The sequence below is a fragment of the Penicillium coprophilum genome (genome assembly GCF_028826855.1).
Source record: "Penicillium coprophilum strain IBT 35676 chromosome Unknown utg000004l_segment0_segment0, whole genome shotgun sequence".
In the NCBI taxonomy this organism is placed as follows: Eukaryota; Fungi; Ascomycota; class Eurotiomycetes; order Eurotiales; family Aspergillaceae; genus Penicillium; species Penicillium coprophilum.
This window is the reverse complement of record NW_026622723.1, coordinates 3632982-3652781: the sequence shown is the minus strand read 5'-3', so window position 1 is coordinate 3652781 and position 19800 is coordinate 3632982. Positions and strand designations below refer to the sequence as shown.

General features: G+C 48.7%; 8 protein-coding genes across 8 annotated transcripts; 4 read left to right on the top strand and 4 right to left on the bottom strand.

The window, feature by feature from the left end:
• Positions 1–337: 337 nt before the first annotated feature.
• N7500_005831 (cytochrome b5 reductase family protein) lies at positions 338–1419 on the bottom strand (the record flags this gene model as incomplete). Its single annotated transcript, XM_056676975.1, has 3 exons — positions 338–553; positions 613–1247; positions 1302–1419. The coding sequence occupies 3 exons, from the start codon at positions 1417–1419 to the stop codon at positions 338–340; spliced, it is 969 nt and encodes a 322-aa protein (XP_056531975.1).
• Positions 1420–1726: 307 nt separating this feature from the next.
• On the top strand, positions 1727–2426 carry N7500_005830 (GIG1 family protein; the record flags this gene model as incomplete). Its single annotated transcript, XM_056676974.1, has 2 exons — positions 1727–1844; positions 1903–2426. 2 exons carry the CDS (start codon positions 1727–1729, stop codon positions 2424–2426), a joined length of 642 nt encoding a protein of 213 aa, XP_056531974.1.
• Positions 2427–2597: 171 nt separating this feature from the next.
• Positions 2598–4000, bottom strand: N7500_005829 (uncharacterized protein; the record flags this gene model as incomplete). Its single annotated transcript, XM_056676973.1, has 6 exons — positions 2598–2949; positions 3013–3043; positions 3096–3163; positions 3215–3332; positions 3386–3779; positions 3923–4000. The coding sequence occupies 6 exons, from the start codon at positions 3998–4000 to the stop codon at positions 2598–2600; spliced, it is 1041 nt and encodes a 346-aa protein (XP_056531973.1).
• An 804-nt stretch (positions 4001–4804) lies between these two features.
• Positions 4805–6328, top strand: N7500_005828 (Winged helix-turn-helix transcription repressor DNA-binding; the record flags this gene model as incomplete). Its single annotated transcript, XM_056676972.1, has 5 exons — positions 4805–5047; positions 5125–5251; positions 5306–5429; positions 5481–5938; positions 6018–6328. 5 exons carry the CDS (start codon positions 4805–4807, stop codon positions 6326–6328), a joined length of 1263 nt encoding a protein of 420 aa, XP_056531972.1.
• Positions 6329–6605: 277 nt separating this feature from the next.
• On the bottom strand, positions 6606–10436 carry N7500_005827 (chromosome segregation protein SMC; the record flags this gene model as incomplete). The annotated part of the gene is made up of 5 exons (XM_056676971.1): positions 6606–6898; positions 6957–8854; positions 8909–10119; positions 10169–10328; positions 10399–10436. The coding sequence occupies 5 exons, from the start codon at positions 10434–10436 to the stop codon at positions 6606–6608; spliced, it is 3600 nt and encodes a 1199-aa protein (XP_056531971.1).
• A 324-nt stretch (positions 10437–10760) lies between these two features.
• N7500_005826 (serine/threonine-protein kinase RIO1) lies at positions 10761–12473 on the top strand (the record flags this gene model as incomplete). Its single annotated transcript, XM_056676970.1, has 1 exon — positions 10761–12473. The coding sequence occupies one exon, from the start codon at positions 10761–10763 to the stop codon at positions 12471–12473; it is 1713 nt and encodes a 570-aa protein (XP_056531970.1).
• Positions 12474–13156: 683 nt separating this feature from the next.
• On the bottom strand, positions 13157–14821 carry N7500_005825 (autophagy-related protein 17; the record flags this gene model as incomplete). Its single annotated transcript, XM_056676969.1, has 1 exon — positions 13157–14821. The coding sequence occupies one exon, from the start codon at positions 14819–14821 to the stop codon at positions 13157–13159; it is 1665 nt and encodes a 554-aa protein (XP_056531969.1).
• A 1202-nt stretch (positions 14822–16023) lies between these two features.
• Positions 16024–18045, top strand: N7500_005824 (F-box/WD repeat-containing protein; the record flags this gene model as incomplete). Its single annotated transcript, XM_056676968.1, has 1 exon — positions 16024–18045. One exon carries the CDS (start codon positions 16024–16026, stop codon positions 18043–18045), a length of 2022 nt encoding a protein of 673 aa, XP_056531968.1.
• Between the last annotated feature and the right edge of the window lie 1755 nt (positions 18046–19800).

Below are 19800 nucleotides of genomic sequence, written 5' to 3'. Positions count from 1 at the left end.
TTCGCAGATTGATAGAACTTACCGACAACTTAGTCTCAACCGATGCAAAACTCAGCAACATACAATTGCAAAACCGTGAGTGTACACATAGGGAGATCCGAGTGGATGATATGTAAATAAAATTATACAGTTCCAAGGCTATTAACGTCGATTAAAAAAAATTCAGGTCTTATCAACAAGAGCTAGGAGAATCTTTCAGGCATTCGAGCCCCAAAGGACATCTTTGGATCCCTTGTCGGCTGGGGGTATATTCACATATCTAACCAAACCGAGCAGAGATTGGACATCAAAACAAAAATGCTTCGCGGCCGGGCCAAGCTAATATTCTATAGCCGATTCATTTGAAAATCGAATGGCAGAGGCAAGCTTTAAAACAGCAACTTTTCGTTCGCAGCGAATCGCTTAGAAGCAGAAGACCTGGTCCTCCAGCTTGCTGACGGGGCGCGCCTTGGTGTATCCAAGAGCCTCGGTGGACTTCTTCATGGCGCTGATCATGGGAGGGGGGGCCACAGAGGAAGATCTTAACATCGGCAGCGGGGGCAGGCAGGCGCTCCTATAGGAAAGTTTAATTAATACCGATGGAGCACATCCGAGCACAGTGGGCAAACTTACCTTGATCATATCGGGAGTCACGAAGCCGACACCGCCGGTCCAGCCCTCGGGCGGGTTGTTGAGGACGTAGTAGACGCGGAATCCATCGTCCTCCTTCTCCAGCGCCTCGAGCTGGTCCTTGAGCAAGATGTCTTCGGGGTTGACGTTGGCGAAGATCAGGTCAACCTTGGTGGTGTCGTTGCCACCGTTGCGAGGACGGTTGCGGATGATAGCCTTGATAACCTGAAGCATAGGGGTGATACCAGTACCACCGGAGATCATACCAATGTGACGGCACATGTTGGGGGTGTACACCATGGCGCCCTTGGGGCCGCGGACCTTCATGTTGTCGCCGATCTTCAGCTCGGTGAGATACTTGGAGATGTTACCCTGGGGGTAAGCCTTGACGAGCAGGTCGAAGTAGCCGGCCTCGTTGTCGGAGGAGATGGGGGTGTAAGAGCGAACAACCTCCTTAGGCTGACCAGCGATAGTAGCGGCAAGAGAGATGTGTTGACCGATGGGGAGTCCGAGGATATCAGTGGGACGGGGAAGAGCAAAACGGTAGATGGCGACATTGTGAGAGATCTCGTTCTTCTCCTTGAGGACGAAGTCCTGGAATTCGGTGGGGTTCAAGACCTTGCGAGGCTCCGCGTTTACTAAGGTCAGGTCAGTTACTCAGCTCCACTCTGATTGATAGAAGATCAACGCACGAGTGCTGAACACCAAATAACCAGCCAGCATTACAGCGAGGGCAATCGCATAGGCGAGAAACTCAGGCTTCACGGCGTAAACACCCGCGACGAGCACGGCCGAGGGCGCGAGGCCCATGCCGATAGTGGCGAGACTTGAAGGAATCAGTCATTGTTCGGGGATTAATATAAGGGCAAAGAGGTGAAGAACATTTATTTACCTCATTATGACAAAAACTGGATACTGTAAATCACCAACAAAGCGCGGTGAAAGGAGAGAAGTGAAGTGAGAGAAGATAAAAAGAAATGAGGGGACCCAGTTGGCTCCGCCCAACGGATTTTCCCACCTTTTGGGGTCACAATTTCCCCGACTTTCTGTGTGTTTACTTCTTGGACTTGGGCTGATTGACTGATACTACACCTTTTTCTCTCTTTTCAGAATCAAAATGTCTCAAATACCAGAAGTCCCTGCCTTTAATCTAACGGAATTGGACCACAAACTCCTGGCCATGACCGATGAGGAGTTTGTATACCATGACTGGGAAGACCTAAAAAGCATTATCGGTAAGTGTTCCCTCGAACAAATCTGCCCGGAAACTCCCCCTCATAGGATGTACCGTAGCACGAAATGACCTCGGCGTACTCATGCGGAAGCCTTCCGATCTCCGCCGATATCTGGCCTGGACACATGAGACCAAGACCCAATATGGCACGATTATGAATTATATTTGCCAGCAGCGATTAAAGTGGCATTTACCGCAAAACACTGCCAGCGGGACCCCTTCCGCCTTCAAGAACCCGATTCCCTTTGCCGATCCCGAGGACTACAAGATCCTCCGCAATGACTGGCCATATGGCGTCAGCCCTGGAATTTCACATCTTGTCGTGTGGCTCCGTACTCCCATCCCTGTACAGTCTAGCGAGGGTCATTTGACCGATGAATCTCGTGCGATGATCAACAATTTTGTTCAAAAGACGTTCGTGGACCGTTTGGCTAAGGACCATCGAAATTTCTCAGACCCTGAGTCTCATGTGCTCTGGTTTAAGAATTGGGTTGGCCTCCAAAGTGTGAGGGCATTGGAACATGTTCATATTTTGGTTCGTGATGTTCCTGAGGATATCTTATTCGAATGGGCGAATGAGTGAGACCTAGGGATTGTTGATAGGCTTTCTTTTGCCCGATCCGTCAGGTTTACATCATCCGAAGCATCTTACAGCGTTTCACTACATCGGACATTTCACGGCATCCTTGAGCAAATCAAAATATAAGATAATATACTTAAGAGCCCAATGGACACAGGCAGTAGTGACGTCCTTCTACCATGAAGGCCGTGGTTCGTGGTCACCTTGAGGCCTTGCCACATACTCGATCTTTACCTGATCCGTGCGATGAATCTTGCCGACCACATGGGCATCGTTCCGGAGCTGATCCGAGTTCAAGATGCTTTCTTGGCTACCGCTCCTCGTAGTCTCAATATTCGTGGTCATTAGGATATCGTCGTTTTCGCGAGTGTTGTTTGATTTCTTCGTGGGTCCATCCGTGTAAGTACGCATCTTGCCGCTGTCATATCGCCCGTGAGAGCTCCACGAACGTTTGCCTCGGATCATCTCGTATATCGGACCCAAGGTTGGGATGCAGGAGGCTATTATGATGATGTTCGACTCGACACTGATAAACGAGTCAGATATAACGGTTTGTAACATTCTGTATAAGGAGTAACTGAAAACATACCTCGTCCAGATGACAAGATCTGCCGTTGCGTCTATTCATCTCGAGTCAGCGGTAAATCTCTCCCTTTATGCAAAACAACTCACAAGTCGAGTCTGCCGTGTCATATAAACCTGGCAGCTGTAGGCACTTAACGATAGCCATCGCACAGGCTCTGTGTGAAGGATCAGCTACCTACTCCAGACAATCATATGAATCTACTTACACGGCACCCAAACCCAAAGCTGCACAAAGGGCCAATTTCTTCTTGAGCGTCATTTGAAGGCGTAGCAATACCACAGTGGGGTAAATTGCAAGATATAGATCCACCACCGCGGACAGAACTGGGAAAGCTTTAGTTGTTTGTGTGCAAATGAAATGCAACTCAACAACATACCTCCAGTAAAAATTGCATAGCCCACAAGGATCGTGGTCGAACGGCATGTTGCCCCTTCAGAAATGAGATGAATCTTCCATAAAGCCCGGGGAGGATCACACATGGTGAAAAGAACGACAATGCAGATGGTCGACGCTACGAACACCGAGGCTGTCAACATCCACAGCCAGATTCGATGAAACCGGCTGGGATTCATTATGCGATTCAGGAGAGCGGCGATGGCAAGTTTCGGTGTTGTGAAAGACATGATCCCTAGCGCAAAGTCTGCATAATTAATGACTAGAATGCGCTCGACCAGGTCCATGCCACCTCGTTCCATCAGCACAGAGGTATGGCTCCCGTAGCCAAGAAGGACATTCACCGTGGTGAGAATTGTATAACTGGTGACCATGACCTATAAAATTGGTATCTGGCGTAGATCAAGATCAATTGGAAGATACCTACCATTGCTGCCGCGATAATATAGTCATCGAGTCCAATGTTCCTTAACATTCGGGCTCGGATATATAGTCGCAAGGATACCATCACAACACTTACACTGAAGAAGGCCCAGAAAACGCCGAGAATGCGCGGACCCTTTGTCTGGCTCATATATTCAGCATTCACAGTTGCCATGATGCCGAGAGCAGTGGCTGCTCTGTTGCTCAAAGAAGAATCACGACAATATCCTTTACTTATGGCGTCAAAAGGACTAGAAACTGCGGAGTAGGTAAGTAATCATGATTAAAACCCCAAAGTTGAGAATAATTTATTTTTGAAGAGATCTATTACTTCGTGCCGCTTCCAGGGGGGCCATAATGATACAATCTGACCAATGGACTGCCCAAAAAAGCAGATACACCAAGCCTCAAGATCGCAAGTGGCTTGAAGCAGGGTATGATTGATTTTTGGCCCCCAGGCACTACAGCCTTGGCGATCGTATATTAGACGCGAGGTTGTACTTTATATACATCTTCCCATTTTATATTACACATGATAGGACAGAGTTCATGAAGTTAGTCCTTGTTCTGCTAATTATGCTATCTCCCCTTCGATTCCCTGCCAGAATTTTCACGAACCTGTGTGTAGATCCCTCGTGGAGACATGAGTGATGGTCTTGCACCATGTGGAGCTGTCAATCCCGCAGGATTTTCTCGGTTAGGACAATGGCTATGTATTTAATGAATTGCGGAGTTATAGAGCAAACTGACCAACCAAATTGTACCCAAGATCGCTTAATGTGGGATAACATATGATACTAATATGCGTAGGTATATGTATATAGTATTCTTGTCAGGGGTTCGGCTATTCTTTACCCGGACATGTTAGCAGCTAGAATTTAGTGTAGCACTAGATACTGTGGCCGTGGGGGGTTCCTTTTAATCCCACCTGTTCGCCTCGTAGATATATGTGTATGCCTTGCAGCAAGCTCAGTCTATCATGACGTACTCCAACGGAATCTCAAATGGCTCAGCCAATGATGCGGCGAATGTAGAGCGTCTTGCTCTGTCCTCAAACCTGCCAGATACCGTGCCTGGTCTCCTTAAAACGGTTGCGAAGCATGGCAATGATCTCCTTGCTCAGGATCCTGAAGCACGAGCCAAGCTGCTAGAAGCTGCACGATCATTGACTTTTGCATTGGAAACTCCCCGAGAAGCAATCATCCGGCACTGCTGGTCTGAGGTGTGTTGCAACTGCCATCTAATGTTCTTCGAAGTGATATAAGAGTGTTTAGACTTACATTTGCTGGATTTGCTTAGTCTACGAGCTATGCAGCCCTAGAGACGGCCGTTGATATAAACCTCTTCTCTGCCCTTGGCACAGATGACAAACCGAAAACTGTCGCAGAGCTTGCTCATGCAACCAGCGTGGATCCAATTTTGCTCGGTTAGTGGTTTGTTTGCATATCAGCAAACTCCAACACCTAACAAATTTCTATAGGGCGATTGATGAAGCATCTCGCTGCGATGGGAACAATAACTGAGACTGGCTACAACGAATACTGCCCCACTGGGTTATCAAAGGTCCTCACAGTTGAGAGATATAGCGATGCATTCCCCCTCATGTAGGCTGATAACCAGAACTCGATACTCAGAATCGTGACTGATAATCCCAGGACTCGTCGTTTCACCAAAGGCATCATGGCGCTACCGGCGTTCCTCAAAAAGAACAAATACCAAAACCCCACATGTCCTACAGATACAGCGTTCCAGATGGGCTATGAAACAGACATGGGTTTCTTCGGACATGTGCAAAAGGAACCAATCACAGCAAAGCAGTTTAATAACCATATGTCAGTCTACGCTCAAGGCCGAGTTCGCTGGATGGACCCCGGTTTCTACCCGGTCCAAGAGCAGCTTGTAGATGGTGTCACCATTGGCAAGGATGATGTCCTGCTCGTTGATGTTGGAGGCAGCTTTGGCCACGATCTATCCGATTTTCGTCGGAAATGGCCTGGCGCCCCTGGTCGTCTGGTACTTCAGGATCTTCCTGAGGTCGTGGTTTCCGTTAAGGACCTGCACCCCTCTATTGAAGTTACTGGTCATGATTTCTTTACTGAGCAACCAGTCAAAGGTACGGAAACAGACGACCCACCTGTATCCTTGCGCACTGCAAAAAGGCTAGAGTAACTAACTTTTTTTTATTCTCATAGGAGCCCGCGCTTACTATATGCATTCTGTCCTTCATGACTGGCCCGATGAGCTTTGTCGCAAGATTCTCGCTAATACCGTAGCCGCCATGCGGCCCGGGTATAGCAAGGTTTTGGTGAATGAAAATGTGATTCCGGACACGGGGGCCTACTGGGAAACCACCAGTCTGGACTTAATTATGATGGAGATTGGATCCGGCGAGCGCACTGAACGCCAATGGCATTCATTGCTCGAGTCTGTCGGGCTCAAAATAGTCAAGATCTGGACTGCCCAGAAGGGCGTGGAGAGTCTGATTGAGTGTGAGCTAGCTTAATATGTGAGGAGATGCTGTACAAATTTCCAAGCAAATCAATCTGAATCTGCAGAGTGAGAAAGGAGATATCATGACACTTCGTAAGAATTTGATTTTAGGCTGGTGAATAACCATCATGCACAATTCATTAGAACACGTAAAATAACTACGTTTGACGAATTGAAATGGAAACAGGACAATAAAAAAGAAATTCGGTATCAGAGTACGCCAGCCAGCTAGTCCATCGAAGCAAATGTTGATTACAATATACAAACAGCACGCTTAGGCAATATGACGATCAGGTCTTCTGCTCCTCCACGAACTTGAGAGCTTCTTCACGTGAGACAACATCGATAGTACTGGCCTTTTGCCTGAAGCTCACACCATAGCACTTCTCCGCGACATGCAACATTTCAGGTCGGAAGGTAGTGCAGATAAATTGTCCGTTGGTCGAATCCGAGATGGACTTGAGCATCTGTGCAACGGCTGTTCGGTACTGAGCATCTAGGTTGGCATCGATCTCATCGAATAGATAGAATGGCGCGGGGTCGCAAGCCTGGATGGCGAAAACCAGTGCGAGAGCGCAAAGACCTATAGCAACTTAGTTAGCAACTACAAGCAAATACAGAGTCAGACTGGAAATGCTTACTCTTTTGTCCACCACTCAGCTGCTGAATACGTTGTTGATCGTCGTGCTTGCTATTGAAGCTCACACTGATGCCGACACCAACGTAGTTTTCGACGCTCTGCCTAGCTTCCTCGTCATCTGAGTCAACATCGTCATCAAGTCGTGTAGCACGGTCAGTCTTCCTTTGAATGATAAGACGACCACGACCGGCGGGAACAAGTTTCTCGAACACGTTGTGGAACTCTCGTGAGACCTGCTTGAAGGTTCGTTCAATGGCCTCATCCTTGCGCTGGTCAAGAACAGAGATGAGGTCATCAATGGACTTCTGGGATGCATCCAGCTCGGAACGACGTGTGGTAAGAGTTTCACGCTGCTTGGTGAAACTGTTATACTGTTCAAACGCCTTCTTGTTGACATGCGAATATTTCTTGAGAGCCTCATTGGTTTTGTGGAGCTTCTTGACGACTGTGTTGGAGTCAGTGTTTTGGTACTTGGTGAAAGCTTCATCCGGAAGAACACCGAGGGAACGAATGTTGGCCGCACACTCAGCTCCCTGCTTAGTAAGTGCTGCCTTCTTTTGCATGCTCTTCTCCATACGGCGCTGATGCTTTTCGATAGATCGAGCGAGCTCTTCAATTTCCCGTCGAGTCTCCGCATTACGCTGTTGCAGATCCATCACGCGAGTATTGCCTTCCTCAATTGAGGTATCAACCTCCTTCAGTCGTGCATTGAGCTTCTCCAATGCCTGGCCGATACGCTTCACTTCACGCTGTGTCTCTTTCAGGTTGCCCTGAACTTCCTCGTCGGCGATGTCAATGTCCCTGTTAAGTAATTGATCAAGGCGAGGATTGAGGTTCTCTCGAAGCTCAACTTCTAGCACCGACTTGCGGGCCTCGAGCTCGCTGCGCTGACCCGAAAGCTCTTGGTATTGACGGCGCAGATCTTGTACTGTGCTGCTTAATGTTTCTAGTCGGGTTTCCTCTTCGCTGGTGAGAGCTTTCTGGAAAGGCGATGACAGTTCGATTTGGAACGCATTGACTTGGTCGTTCAGTGCTGCAAGGTTAGACTCAACATTTCGAAGAGCGCGTCGCTTGGCATCAAGAGTATCGTTCTTGTTTTGAAGGAGGTCACGCTTTGCCCTCAACTCATGTCGTAATGGTCCGCTGCTGTTTTGGACCTGATGTCTCTGTTGCTCAAGCTTTTGCAATTCACCAACAGCCTTTGTGATCATCTGGTCGAGTTTTTCCAACTCTTTGCGGATTTCCGTGCCGCGATTTCTCTTGATCTCATACTCGTCCCGCCACTTGGCTAGACTCTTGACAGCGTCCAATCGCGACTGACGGGAGTCGTGGTATCCACCAGTTAAAGCACCACGCTTGTCTGATCGATCACCCTCTGGAGTGATAGCATTGACACCATGGCTTCGCGCGTACTGTGACGCAACCTGCAGGTTGGGGCATATGATAGTCTTGCCGAACACGTGCTGGAAGGCTCTTTCATATGCCGGGTCATACTGCAACTTCTCGATCATTGGTATTGTGTCGCTAGCACGAGGCATGTTCATCGGCCTAGAGCGAAGTCTATTTAGAGGCATGAACGTCACACGACCGGCCTTTTCCTTTTGTAGAATCTCGAGAACGGTTGTAGCTGTTTCGTCGGTGTCAACAACGTAGTGGAATAAACTCTGGCCGGCAGTGACTTCGACAGCGGTGCGATATCTATCATTGACATCGAAAAGCTCAGCAAGAGTACCGTAGACTCCTTCAAGATTATGCTGGCGCTTGATTCGGCGTACTGCGGCAGTTCCGCGACTGGTGTTGTTATCCATCATCTGCGAGAGATTGCGCTCGGCACGGTCCACCTCTTGTGATGCATTCGAAAGCACGGAGTCAAGTTTTGCTTCTTCTCTCCAGAGTTCCCTGCGGAAACATTAATATGTGATTCGAGCCAATCAGTCATTCAGGAAAGCTTACTTTCTTTGGTCCATGAGTCGGTCTCTTTCATCCTTGGCATCTTGGACTTGTCGATCCACGGAATGAATTGTGTCACCGCGTCCATCAATTTGTTGGCGCAAGCGTTCGGTTTCCGGCTCCAAAGCGGCAATCTCGCCTTCTAGATCTTGGATATCTTCTTGTGTCTGAGAAATCACACCCTGGACAGTACTGATAGAAGTATGGCTCTCGCGGATTTCCATGTTCAGCCACTTGTCACGCTCAGATTTGTTCTTGAACCGCGAGTTTCGACCCTGCTTAGCATAAAGACGCTGGCGCGAAGTCTCGGCATCTGTCAACTGTGATTTGACCGTGTCTTCTTGATCCTTCAAGGCATTGAACCGAGGGAGAATTTCCCGATGTTCGATTTCACGATCACGAATAGCGGTCTGAACAGAGGTGAGGTCGGAGTCGTAACGAGATTTCAGTGCCTGTGCGGCAACCTGGTTATCAGAAAGAGACTTGGCCTGCAGTTCAGTTTGAGCCAGAATCTTGGATGCTTCACGCCGTTCATCCTCCAGTTGAGCCTTGTCAACTTTGAGGAACTCAATCTGTTGCCGACACTCAGCGATCTCAGCCCCAATTTGAGCCATCGCTTTCTCGCCTTCAACGAATTGGTCACGGTTATTGTCGGCATCCTCTACGCCGTTCTGCCGTCGCTCTTCAATTTCATTAAGGACCTTACCGATCTCCTGTTGTTCGAGGGAGTAGATTGTGTACTCTAGACAGCGGCGCTCCTTGTCTTTCTCCTGATAGCTCCGAAGCTCGTCCTTTTCTTCTTCGAGCTCGGCAAGGCGTTCGTTGATATAGTCGAGGAGTTCGTCAATCTTGGCGCGCTTACTGTTGGTCTCATTCATGATTTTCAAAGATTCCGAACGACGAGCTTCGTAAACCTGGGTGCCGGCGACCTCCTTAAGAAGAACCAGGCGCTCGGAGTCTTTCATGTTGGTCAGCGCTGTGACTCGGCCTTGGGGCACGATGTAGTAAGGGTTGGACCGAGAGAAACCAGCCGACTCGAGCAGGTTCATAACATCATTCTTGGTTGCATTCTTGCGGTCGAGAGTGTATTCGTCTTTCTTAATACCGATAGTACGACGCAGGACAACCTCGGGCTTGCCTGTCGGGAATCGATCGTCGGAGTTGTCGAATATGATCTCGACGTAGGCGGACATTACAGCCGAACCGGAACCTTCCTGCTTGGGGTCAATCTAAGTATACTTTGAGTGATGACAAAGTACATACGTGCAAAAGTGCTTGGCGTTCCTCTCTGCCGAGATGAGTGTAGGCATCGCTGAGGACGAAGCGAATGGCCGCAAAGAAGTTACTCTTCCCGGAACCATTGCGGCCGACAATGACGTTGTGTTTGGGGGAGAATGGCTCAATGACCGTTTGATCTTTATAGCTGAAATTCATGCGATGTCAGCATAAGCAATATAAGGACCATAAATATCGCGTTTGAGTGTGGAATATACCTCTTGAAGCCTTGAATGATGATCTGCTTGACATACATCTTGAGAAGAAACGCGCGACGCGATGATCAATCAGAGAATCCTCCGCATAACGCGCCTGGCGCAGGAATGAACTAAGAAAAGAATCTTCTGCAAGAATCACAGCTAGCAGACCTCTCTACCAATGAACAGACAAAGGCCGATGGGTATTGTGATTGTGTTGCAAAACCTTGGAAACTGACTACGCGAGGAACGAAATTCGCGCGTCTCGTTGGGCGCGGGGTTCTGCCGGGCGGTGACACTAATTTGGGCCACAGAAAAAAAAAACCCCTTGGGGACCGGCGGACATATTCAACTCTCTCAATTCTCAACATTGAAGATCCAGAATGGCTTCGATTGAGAATACCGCCCAGGCAACTGGTATTGCCGATGGCCTCGCGCCATCGCATACCTACGTGCCCAACGAAGGCTACGTGAACCCTGATACTGCAGACTCCGCCGAGGCGGGGCAAGATCTTCCCGATGAGCACGAGGAAGAGTATGAGGAAGACGATTACTACGACGACATTTTCGACGACGAATTGGATCGTGAAGATATTCTGTCTTCTGATAATTCTGATCTTACCAAAGCATACAATCGCCAACGCAGAATCAACGACCTCGCTAGCGACTCCAACGTGCCGAGATGGACATACCCCAAGACGAACACACAGAAGCCTACAGTGAATACCTCTGCGTCTGTCGATGACCAGGTCAAGTCTCTTACTCGCCATGCCGCAAAGATCAAGCTAGATGACCAACAGGCCGGCATTTCGGGCCACAGCAACAAGCATGGAGACAAGGCGGACCGAGCCACATCGGAACAAGTGTTGGATCCCCGTACGAGGATGCTTCTACTACAGATGATCAACCGAGGTCTCGTCTCAGAAATCCACGGATGTTTGTCGACCGGAAAGGAAGCAAACGTCTACCATGCCATGTCCATCTCGCAGGAAGACGAGGATGCTGCCCCACTACACCGTGCGATCAAGGTCTACAAGACAAGTATTTTGGTATTTAAGGATCGTGATAAGTACGTGACTGGAGAGTTCCGATTCCGTCAGGGATACAACAAGAGCAACAACCGCGCCATGGTCAAACTTTGGGCCGAGAAGGAGATGCGAAACCTGCGAAGAATCTATGCTGCGGGTATTCCCTGCCCCGAGCCTATCTTCCTTCGTCTACATGTACTTGTCATGGGATTCATTGGTAGCTCAAAGGGTCTAGGCGCACCGCGCCTCAAGGATGTGGACTTCAATATTCCTGAACCGGAGACTCGTTGGCGCGCACTGTATATCGAATTATTGGGGTATATGCGCGTTATGTATCAGACCTGCCGTCTAGTTCACGCTGATCTGAGCGAGTACAACATTTTGTACCACAAAGAACGCCTGTATATCATCGATGTTAGTCAAAGTGTTGAGCACGATCACCCCCGCAGTCTGGAATTCCTGCGCATGGATATCAAGAACGTCAGCGACTTCTTCCGCCGGAAGAACATTTTGACTCTTCCCGAGCGGACTGTGTACCAGTTCATTATCTCCCCAGAGGGACCAGTTGATGGGACCGCTGGCAACGAAGAGATGACGAGTGCCATCGAAAAGCTCCTTGCTGCCCGCGAGGAGGGTGATGATGAGCAGCAGGAAGCTGAGGATGTCGATACTGCTGTCTTCCGCCAACAATATATTCCCCAGACACTAGAGCAGGTGTACGATGTCGAGCGCGACGCCGAACGCATTCGTGATGGCCAAGGTGCTGACCTTGTTTATGGAGACCTCTTGGCCGGCGACAAAAAGAAGGCCACTGCCACCGATGCCGTCGAGGAAGACGTTGAATCTGACGCAAGCGGCGGTGTTTCCGTCTCAGGATCTGACTCAGACGAGGAAGAAATAGACCCGTTCGCGCCGAAGCCGCCTCGAGGCAAGCGGTTCGAAGACAAAGACTCCAAGCGCGACCACAAAGCAAAGGTGAAGGAGGAGAAGCGTGAGCAGCGGGCGAACAAGATGCCGAAGCACCTGAAGAAAAAGCTCGTTTCTGGTTCTAGCAGAAAGAAGAAATAAGCTCGGGTATTTTTCTGACCTTATCTTTCTTTGCATGTGCACGAGTTGCGAATTTTTGCACTGTGTCAATCTACCGCTTGGCATGATTTGATGATGAAATGCATATATGGATGGAGCATTGGGCATTTGATACCTTGGTCTACACTTGATAGAAATGGGAAACATAAATAAATATATGATGCAAGCTCCTCAACACTGAACCAAGAATTCTCACTTGGGAGTAGACTACTCATAGTATATGGAGGATATTCACAGCCAATTCGAAAAATAAAATCAAGGTAAAAACTTATCAGAGCTCTCTTTGGACGTCACTCCAATCCGTCCTCTCACCATAGATCCCTCACTGGTGTCAAAGCAGTGCTTACATCCCGCAAACAGGGCAAGAGTATGCATCTGGTAAATGAGCATCGAGCAGGGAACATGAGGATGAGTATGACGAAAGGTCAGACCTATTGTGCCTTCATCATTTAAGTCAAAATGATAATATGGTCATGATGTACTAGTTAGCAGCGGTATTGATGTGCCGTATATCCAATTTCCATCTTAGCTACAAAATGTAGTGGAAAGATCAGAGCGAGGCCGAGGAGGTCAAAGGGGACGGTACAACGCTCGGACAGCAATCGGATGAAGATATGCATTAGATGAAAGCAACGAGCTGCTGCCGTCAGGTATATTAGGGGAGATCATGGGGATTGCATTTGGAGCACGACCTGGCTTCGTGCCTTGACCCGTGCATAAGCTTCCTCAACAAGGCCTCTCGGCAGGTCAGGGATTTGTTCTCCTTCCGAGCTTCCATCTGATACTCCTGCCTCGGTAGTCCCTGTATACTCAGATACACCAGGTTCCTCCGAAGCCTTCTGCGTCACAGGATCATTATCCAGGTGGCCGCCTGAGAGGCGTAAGAACTGCACTTGCATTGGTGCTAAGCCAACCCCAGGCCATATGTCAGAAGGAAGAAAATCTCCCTGTTCAACACGGAAAGTATCACGAGCAGAAGCATCTTCATCGTATAGCTGGTCCAGCTTGTGCCGAGTATCTCGGAGCACCTTTTCTACACGTTGACGAACATGACGTCGACGTGCTACTTCCAGCAGCAGGCTGTCGTAAGCATTCAGAAATCCGTCGTACAGGGAGTGTAGATCAGTGAGCTCCGCGAGGCCGGAGTTGATGCGGTCATTTTCTTCGAGCCACACGCGCGTGAAATTATGTGCCTGAGATATGTAACGGGGTAAGCGAGAGGAGGCAAGAGAGGATAGGTGGCTGTGAACTTCGATCGTTGCCTTGTAAATGGACAGCAGAGCATCTCGCTGAGCTTGCACTTGTTCAAATACGGATTCCATTTCATTAATGCGATCTTGAATCTCCATAACAACATCATCAGCCTCGGGAGCATCTTTGATCAAGACAGCCACCATCTCCTGATACTCGGCGTCAGTCATCGGGTCAAGAGGTGCATTCAAATTGGCGTTGATCTCTGCCCCTATATTTGGCATTCCATCATTGCTGCCATCAACACCAGTTGACATATCACCCGTGATAGATCGCGCAAGTGCTCCTCCGCCATCTGTATGCTTCACAGCGGTAACACAGAGATCGAAATGCCGAACCAGTGCTTCCAATAGAATGGCCATTTCTTGAGCATGGGCCTCCAGTGATTGGATCTGACCCGGCATAAACGCCAAAGTGAGAAGGCCGGAATCGGACGCAGATGACGAGGAAGATGTGATTGATAATCGGGATGACGCCAACTTGGTGGCTGTGTGGTAGTGACGAAGCGACTGTCTGGTGGCTTGAAGTTCGTCATCAAATTCACGATTGGACGTGTCCAATTCAGCGCGCGCCGTGTTAGTGCGGTCAATAGAAGCTTTTAGAGAGGCATGTAGTTCTTCAACACCTCGCTCGTCTACAAAGTCATGTAGAGACTTCTGCTCTTCATCACCAGGTCTGAATGACGTGTGAACGATAGTCCCGCGGAGCAGATCTAGCGTATTTCTGAGCCGAGCATCGGCAGCATCCAAGTTTTTGAGTGCCACTGAAAACTCATCACGACCTCGATATGATATCTGTTCGACCTCTGTACGAACATCGTATAAAAGCCGGAGTTGTCCATTGAGGCCTCGACGTAAGAAGCCTGTCCGGGAGCACACGACAACACTTTTCTCCAATGCCGTGTGTGATGCAGTGACTATTTCATTGGCTCGCCAGACATGAGTAATTGAAGACAGTGAACGTTTGGCACCCAGTAAATACGAGATCAAAGTGTCAACTTGAGGTAGGGGCTGCTGTTCCCCATCATTGAATCCAGCCTGCGGACGAATAGACGATGAAGAGGACTGGGATGACGCCATTGTGTGAGTCAATTAATAACCCTGTTAATGGCGCATTTGGACTAGGATAAGAAGAAAGACCAGGGTTGCTTAAGGGAGAGAATTCTCAGGGGCGAGAGCAAATTCTGACACAGCTACGAGGGAAAGAGGGTGCTTGCACCACTTTCGCTTCACCGAAACTCTAGGACACTTCAGTATAGGCCTATATTGGACAAACCAGGGTGTTGCGAACTTGGATAGAGCCGGAAGGGGGAAGTGGCTCGTCCATCAACCTGGAAGCTAGGTGTTATCAGGCACTCGGCACGATAATACCAAGCTAGGGCTGGGGTCCACACGGGCAGATCAAGAGCATGAGCTCCAGTCCAGAAATGACTTGTGAACAAAGCGATAAAGAAAAACAGCCTCTTACCAGTAATTATTCAGTTCCATATGTCTCGGTCAAGACCGGATTCCGGTACATCAATTGCAGACAACGGCAAGCCGTTCACAGAAGGTTTGGATAGACCGCAGTAGGGTGTATGATAACCAACAAAGCTGGGGGCAGTGGGTCTCCCAAAGGGTGTCGGTGTGAGATAGCCGGACTAGTCTCAATCATCCAAAAAAGAGAAAGCCCCGTTTCACCCCGGTTAAGCTGAAAGATAGCGAATCAGCCTGTCGGAAGCGTAGGAAGTGATCGATTGATGTGCGACGGCGTGGAGATGGCGCAATAAAGATAATCACGTGCAGCCTCACCGCCCAAATCACGTATGTGCCGCTCTGCCGCTGTCACGCAATCCCCGGACTCCATCGATGGCGATATCGAAGACACGTCCAGATTGTGCAATTTTTCTGGATTTTAAATCCTTCTCCTTTAAAAAACTCCGTTAATCCCAATTTTTCCTTCTCTTTATCCTACAAGATTCTTCCACTTGTTCAATCTCGATAACGCTCTTATCTCAATTTTCCTCTCAGGGTACTCATATCGCCCGAGTATAGCTTTTTGACACCCTCCCTTTTGAGCCTCTTATTCTGGGAAATTCTTCCAAGAACCCCGATCGCGACATTGATCGAGATTCTCTCCCGTGCTCGTTGATCTAAACGATTCAACTCAAAAGAACACCGAGATTCACAAACCGACCGGTTCTTATCTCGGTGCCACATCAGTCGCGACCGTCTCTCGCCCGAGCGGTCCCTCCCCCTCCCCCCCTCCTTTCTCAACACCGCGCAAAACCGAAACAGTCATCATGGCCGATACACCGAAACCCTCGTCCACACAGCAGAGTCTAGTTATCGCAAATTCGACGGTCAGTGCGAACACCGACTCCAACCGCTCTATGCCGCGCAAAAATACCGACAACACCACACAAACCCTGGAGGAACTAGCGAGGCAAAATGTGGCCCCCTTCCTCGCTAAATATCAGCCACGACAGTATGCGCCTTTGCGCTCGCAAGTATCAACTCCATCCGAGCAAAATCTAGTGAATGCCAGCTACTGCTATCGTCATCAACCGGACTCAAAATGCAGCAGACGCCAAGCCGATGAACAGTCGATGACTCAGCTGCAATCCGATCTCAACCTACTCCCTCAAAGTGACCAGCAGGGTATTTCCCATGTGTGGTCGTTGTTCTCAGCTGCTCCAGCGAAGCAGCGAACTCTCATGCTCCAGGGAATTTTGGCGCAGTGCTGTTTCCCCCAGCTATCTTACATATCCGCAAGTGTCCGCGAACTCATCCGGATCGATTTCCTCGCTGCCCTCCCTCCTGAGCTTTCCTTCAAAATCCTCCGTTACCTTGACACGGCCTCCTTGTGCCGAGCAGCGCAGGTCTCTCCCCGCTGGAGAGCCCTCGCCGATGATGATGTGGTGTGGCACCGGATGTGCGAGCAGCATATCCGTCGAAAGTGCAATAAGTGTGGCTGGGGTCTTCCTCTCTTAGACCGCAAGCGCCTGCGCGAAGCCAAGCGTGAGATTGAATTGCGTGCGACCAACTGGGGCAACAACGAGCCTGCCGCTGGGCCTGCTGATGCTGCAATTGCCGAGCCTTGCTCGACAGTTGAACCTTCAGACAGTGGCAAACGCAAGATGGAGTCTGATGACGAAGTCTCCGGCGCCGCAAAACGCCATTGTGCATCATCCCCCCAGTCTCCTGAAGAGGACGAGAGTTACTTCAAAACTCGTTACCGTCCGTGGAAGGAGGTTTATCGGGATCGATTTGTTGTCGGTATGAATTGGAAGCACAAGCGCTGCTCAGTCAAGGTCTTCAAGGGACACAGAGACAGTGTCATGTGTCTGCAGTTCGAGGATAATATCTTGATGACTGGGTCTTATGATGCCACGGTTAAGATCTGGGACACAGATACCGGCGAAGAATTGAGAACTCTCAGAGGACACATGGCTGGAGTGCGATGTCTCCAGTTCGATGACACCAAACTGATCACGGGAAGTCTGGATCGCAGCATCAGGATCTGGAACTGGCGTACAGGCGAGTGTATCTCCAAGTACAATGGCCACGCCGAAGCGGTCATCGCCCTCCACTTTGATTGCACTCTTCTTGCATCCGCCTCTGTCGATCGCACTGTCAAAATTTGGAACTTCAAGGACAAGTCTACTTTCGTTCTTCCCCATCCACAGGGAGTCAACGCTGTCAAAATCGACTCTATTTCGCGCACAGTTTTGACTGCGTGCGATGATGGTGCCGCGCGCCTTTGGGACTTGGACACCAAGACGTGTATTCGAGTGTTCCATAACCACATTGGAGCCGTTCAACAAGTTATTGCTTTGCCCCGAGAAATTGAACTAGAGAATCACCTCGCCGACTGCGAGAACGACCACGTCAGCACATCTTCTCAAAATGGTGACAATATCCTGAGCACGCTTTCCCCTCTTCTCGAGGCCAAGTCTCTGTCTCTCCAGAACTCACCATTCGGCTCCTCTTTTGACCATGACCAGGGCCGCGTGGAACCTCCGCGCTACATTCTCACCAGCGGTGTGGACACAACTATCCGATTATGGGAAACCAGCACCGGAAGATGCCTTCGTACCTTCTTTGGACATCTAGAAGGTATCTGGGCTCTTTCTGCGGATACTCTGCGGATTGCGTCTGGTGGCATGGATCGAATGGTCAAGATCTGGGATCCTCGTGTTCCTACCGGGCAGGATACCTATGAAGGTCACAGCGCAGCCGTCAATTGCATTGGCCTGAGTGACTCCCGTTTCATCACTGGTGGTGATGACTACCAAGTTCGCATGTATGATTTCCGGGCCTAGGGGCCGATGTCTATTTTCTTTTGTCTGTCAAAAGTACCCTTTTGGTTAGATCTTTTCTGTCGTCATGGGATGGGGCGTACAATTGCGACGCTGCCTTTTTTTTTTCTCGGAGGGCGGGTGGATTTTTCTTTCTATAATTATTGCATATCCGGCGGATGATTGGATACCCTGGCGCATCAAGGACAGTGGCTATGGCTCAAACACGGCCGTTTGGCCTCATATATTGCGACTGACTGCATCATAGGCGTTACTGGATTTTGTTTTTTTTCTTCTTCTCCGTTATACGCCTGGTTTCGCATTCATAACATGTGTAACTGTTTCCATACGAGTATCAAATGAACTCAAATAAATACATTTGTATCTTCAAGCACCTATCACTAGATACAAGTCATGACGTATTATTCCTAACGAATCAAGCAACGTTGTACCTAATGTATGTACAGCATAAGCGCCCAACAGGTACAGGCGACTAAATATGCCATCGAAACATAACTCTCTCATTGGATCATATTGCCTGGCAGTATTTTAGTCATCTATAGAAATGCCTCTTTTTGTAGAGGTTATGTCTAAATTTAACTAAATTCTGCCTTGTTTCTGGAGTAGACCTGGTATAAATTAAGATACCCGGATTACTATAATAGAGGGCTTGATAAATAAAGTATCAAATTGTAAGAATTCTGTAAGAATCTTATAAGAATCAAAGATAGGATTTATAACCCTATATATCAGAAGTTATATCTAGAAAGGGGAAAACTATTTTGAAGATATCTAAGAAAAACTAGGAAGTCCACCGATAAAGCTATTGAAAAGACTACTGAAAAGACCACTCAAAAGCCCTTCAAGAAAGATATTATAGGGCCGCAGAAGCGGCTGTCTACACTTATACCGTGTAAATGAAGAGAGAAATAAAAAAAGCTACAATTGAGATTACTAGATATTGGCTGAGAGAGGGGCGGTGATTGCGGCGGTGAGGCAGTACCCAATGAGAGAGTTAGGTTCGATGGCAGACTTACCTACCTAGGTAGTCGCCCGTAAACGGGACAGCCCCACTGAGACGGGGACTAAGACCGTTTGGGATTAAGATGTTAACCTTGAAAGCTTTTGACTTCGGTGGCTTCTACCTCTACCTTGGAAGGTTTCTATCCAAATGAAACGCCAGTCCCGGACCTCTAGGCTTTCACTTTGCTTCTTGTTAGATCTACAATATCTATATACGTACGTACGGGTACGATATTCTCTTCCCAGTAACCACATGGACGACACTGATTGCTTCTAGACTTGTTTTCATCCTTCCTCGACTTAACATTGATCACACATCAATTCTGAGCTTCTGAATTGCTAGATTATGTATATAACCGTACCTATTCTATGCTGATTTTTAGTCACCGCGTCCATGGTACTGCTTGTGGGCTTCGGCGGCAGATAAATCCAAAGGGTACCCATCAACTATCAACTACTCTAGAGGAGTGTTAGAATGTTCACTGGCCTTAGGATCTATAATTCATGCCCACTATACAATCTATTATTACCCTCTTTCCAACTTTCGTCATCCTCTTTATCCTAATAAGAAGGGGGAAACGACCCACCCCGTCCCTCCAACCCAGAACAACTCTGAACGAGAGTTTTCTTACCAGCATCTGATGACATCTTATTGTGAGGATTTCGAGCTAAACCAACGATATCCAAGCTCAAACTGTGCAGGCCGGGAGCTCGTCGACACAGAAGCCAGTTTTGGCCATCTGGGAAAAGCTGAAT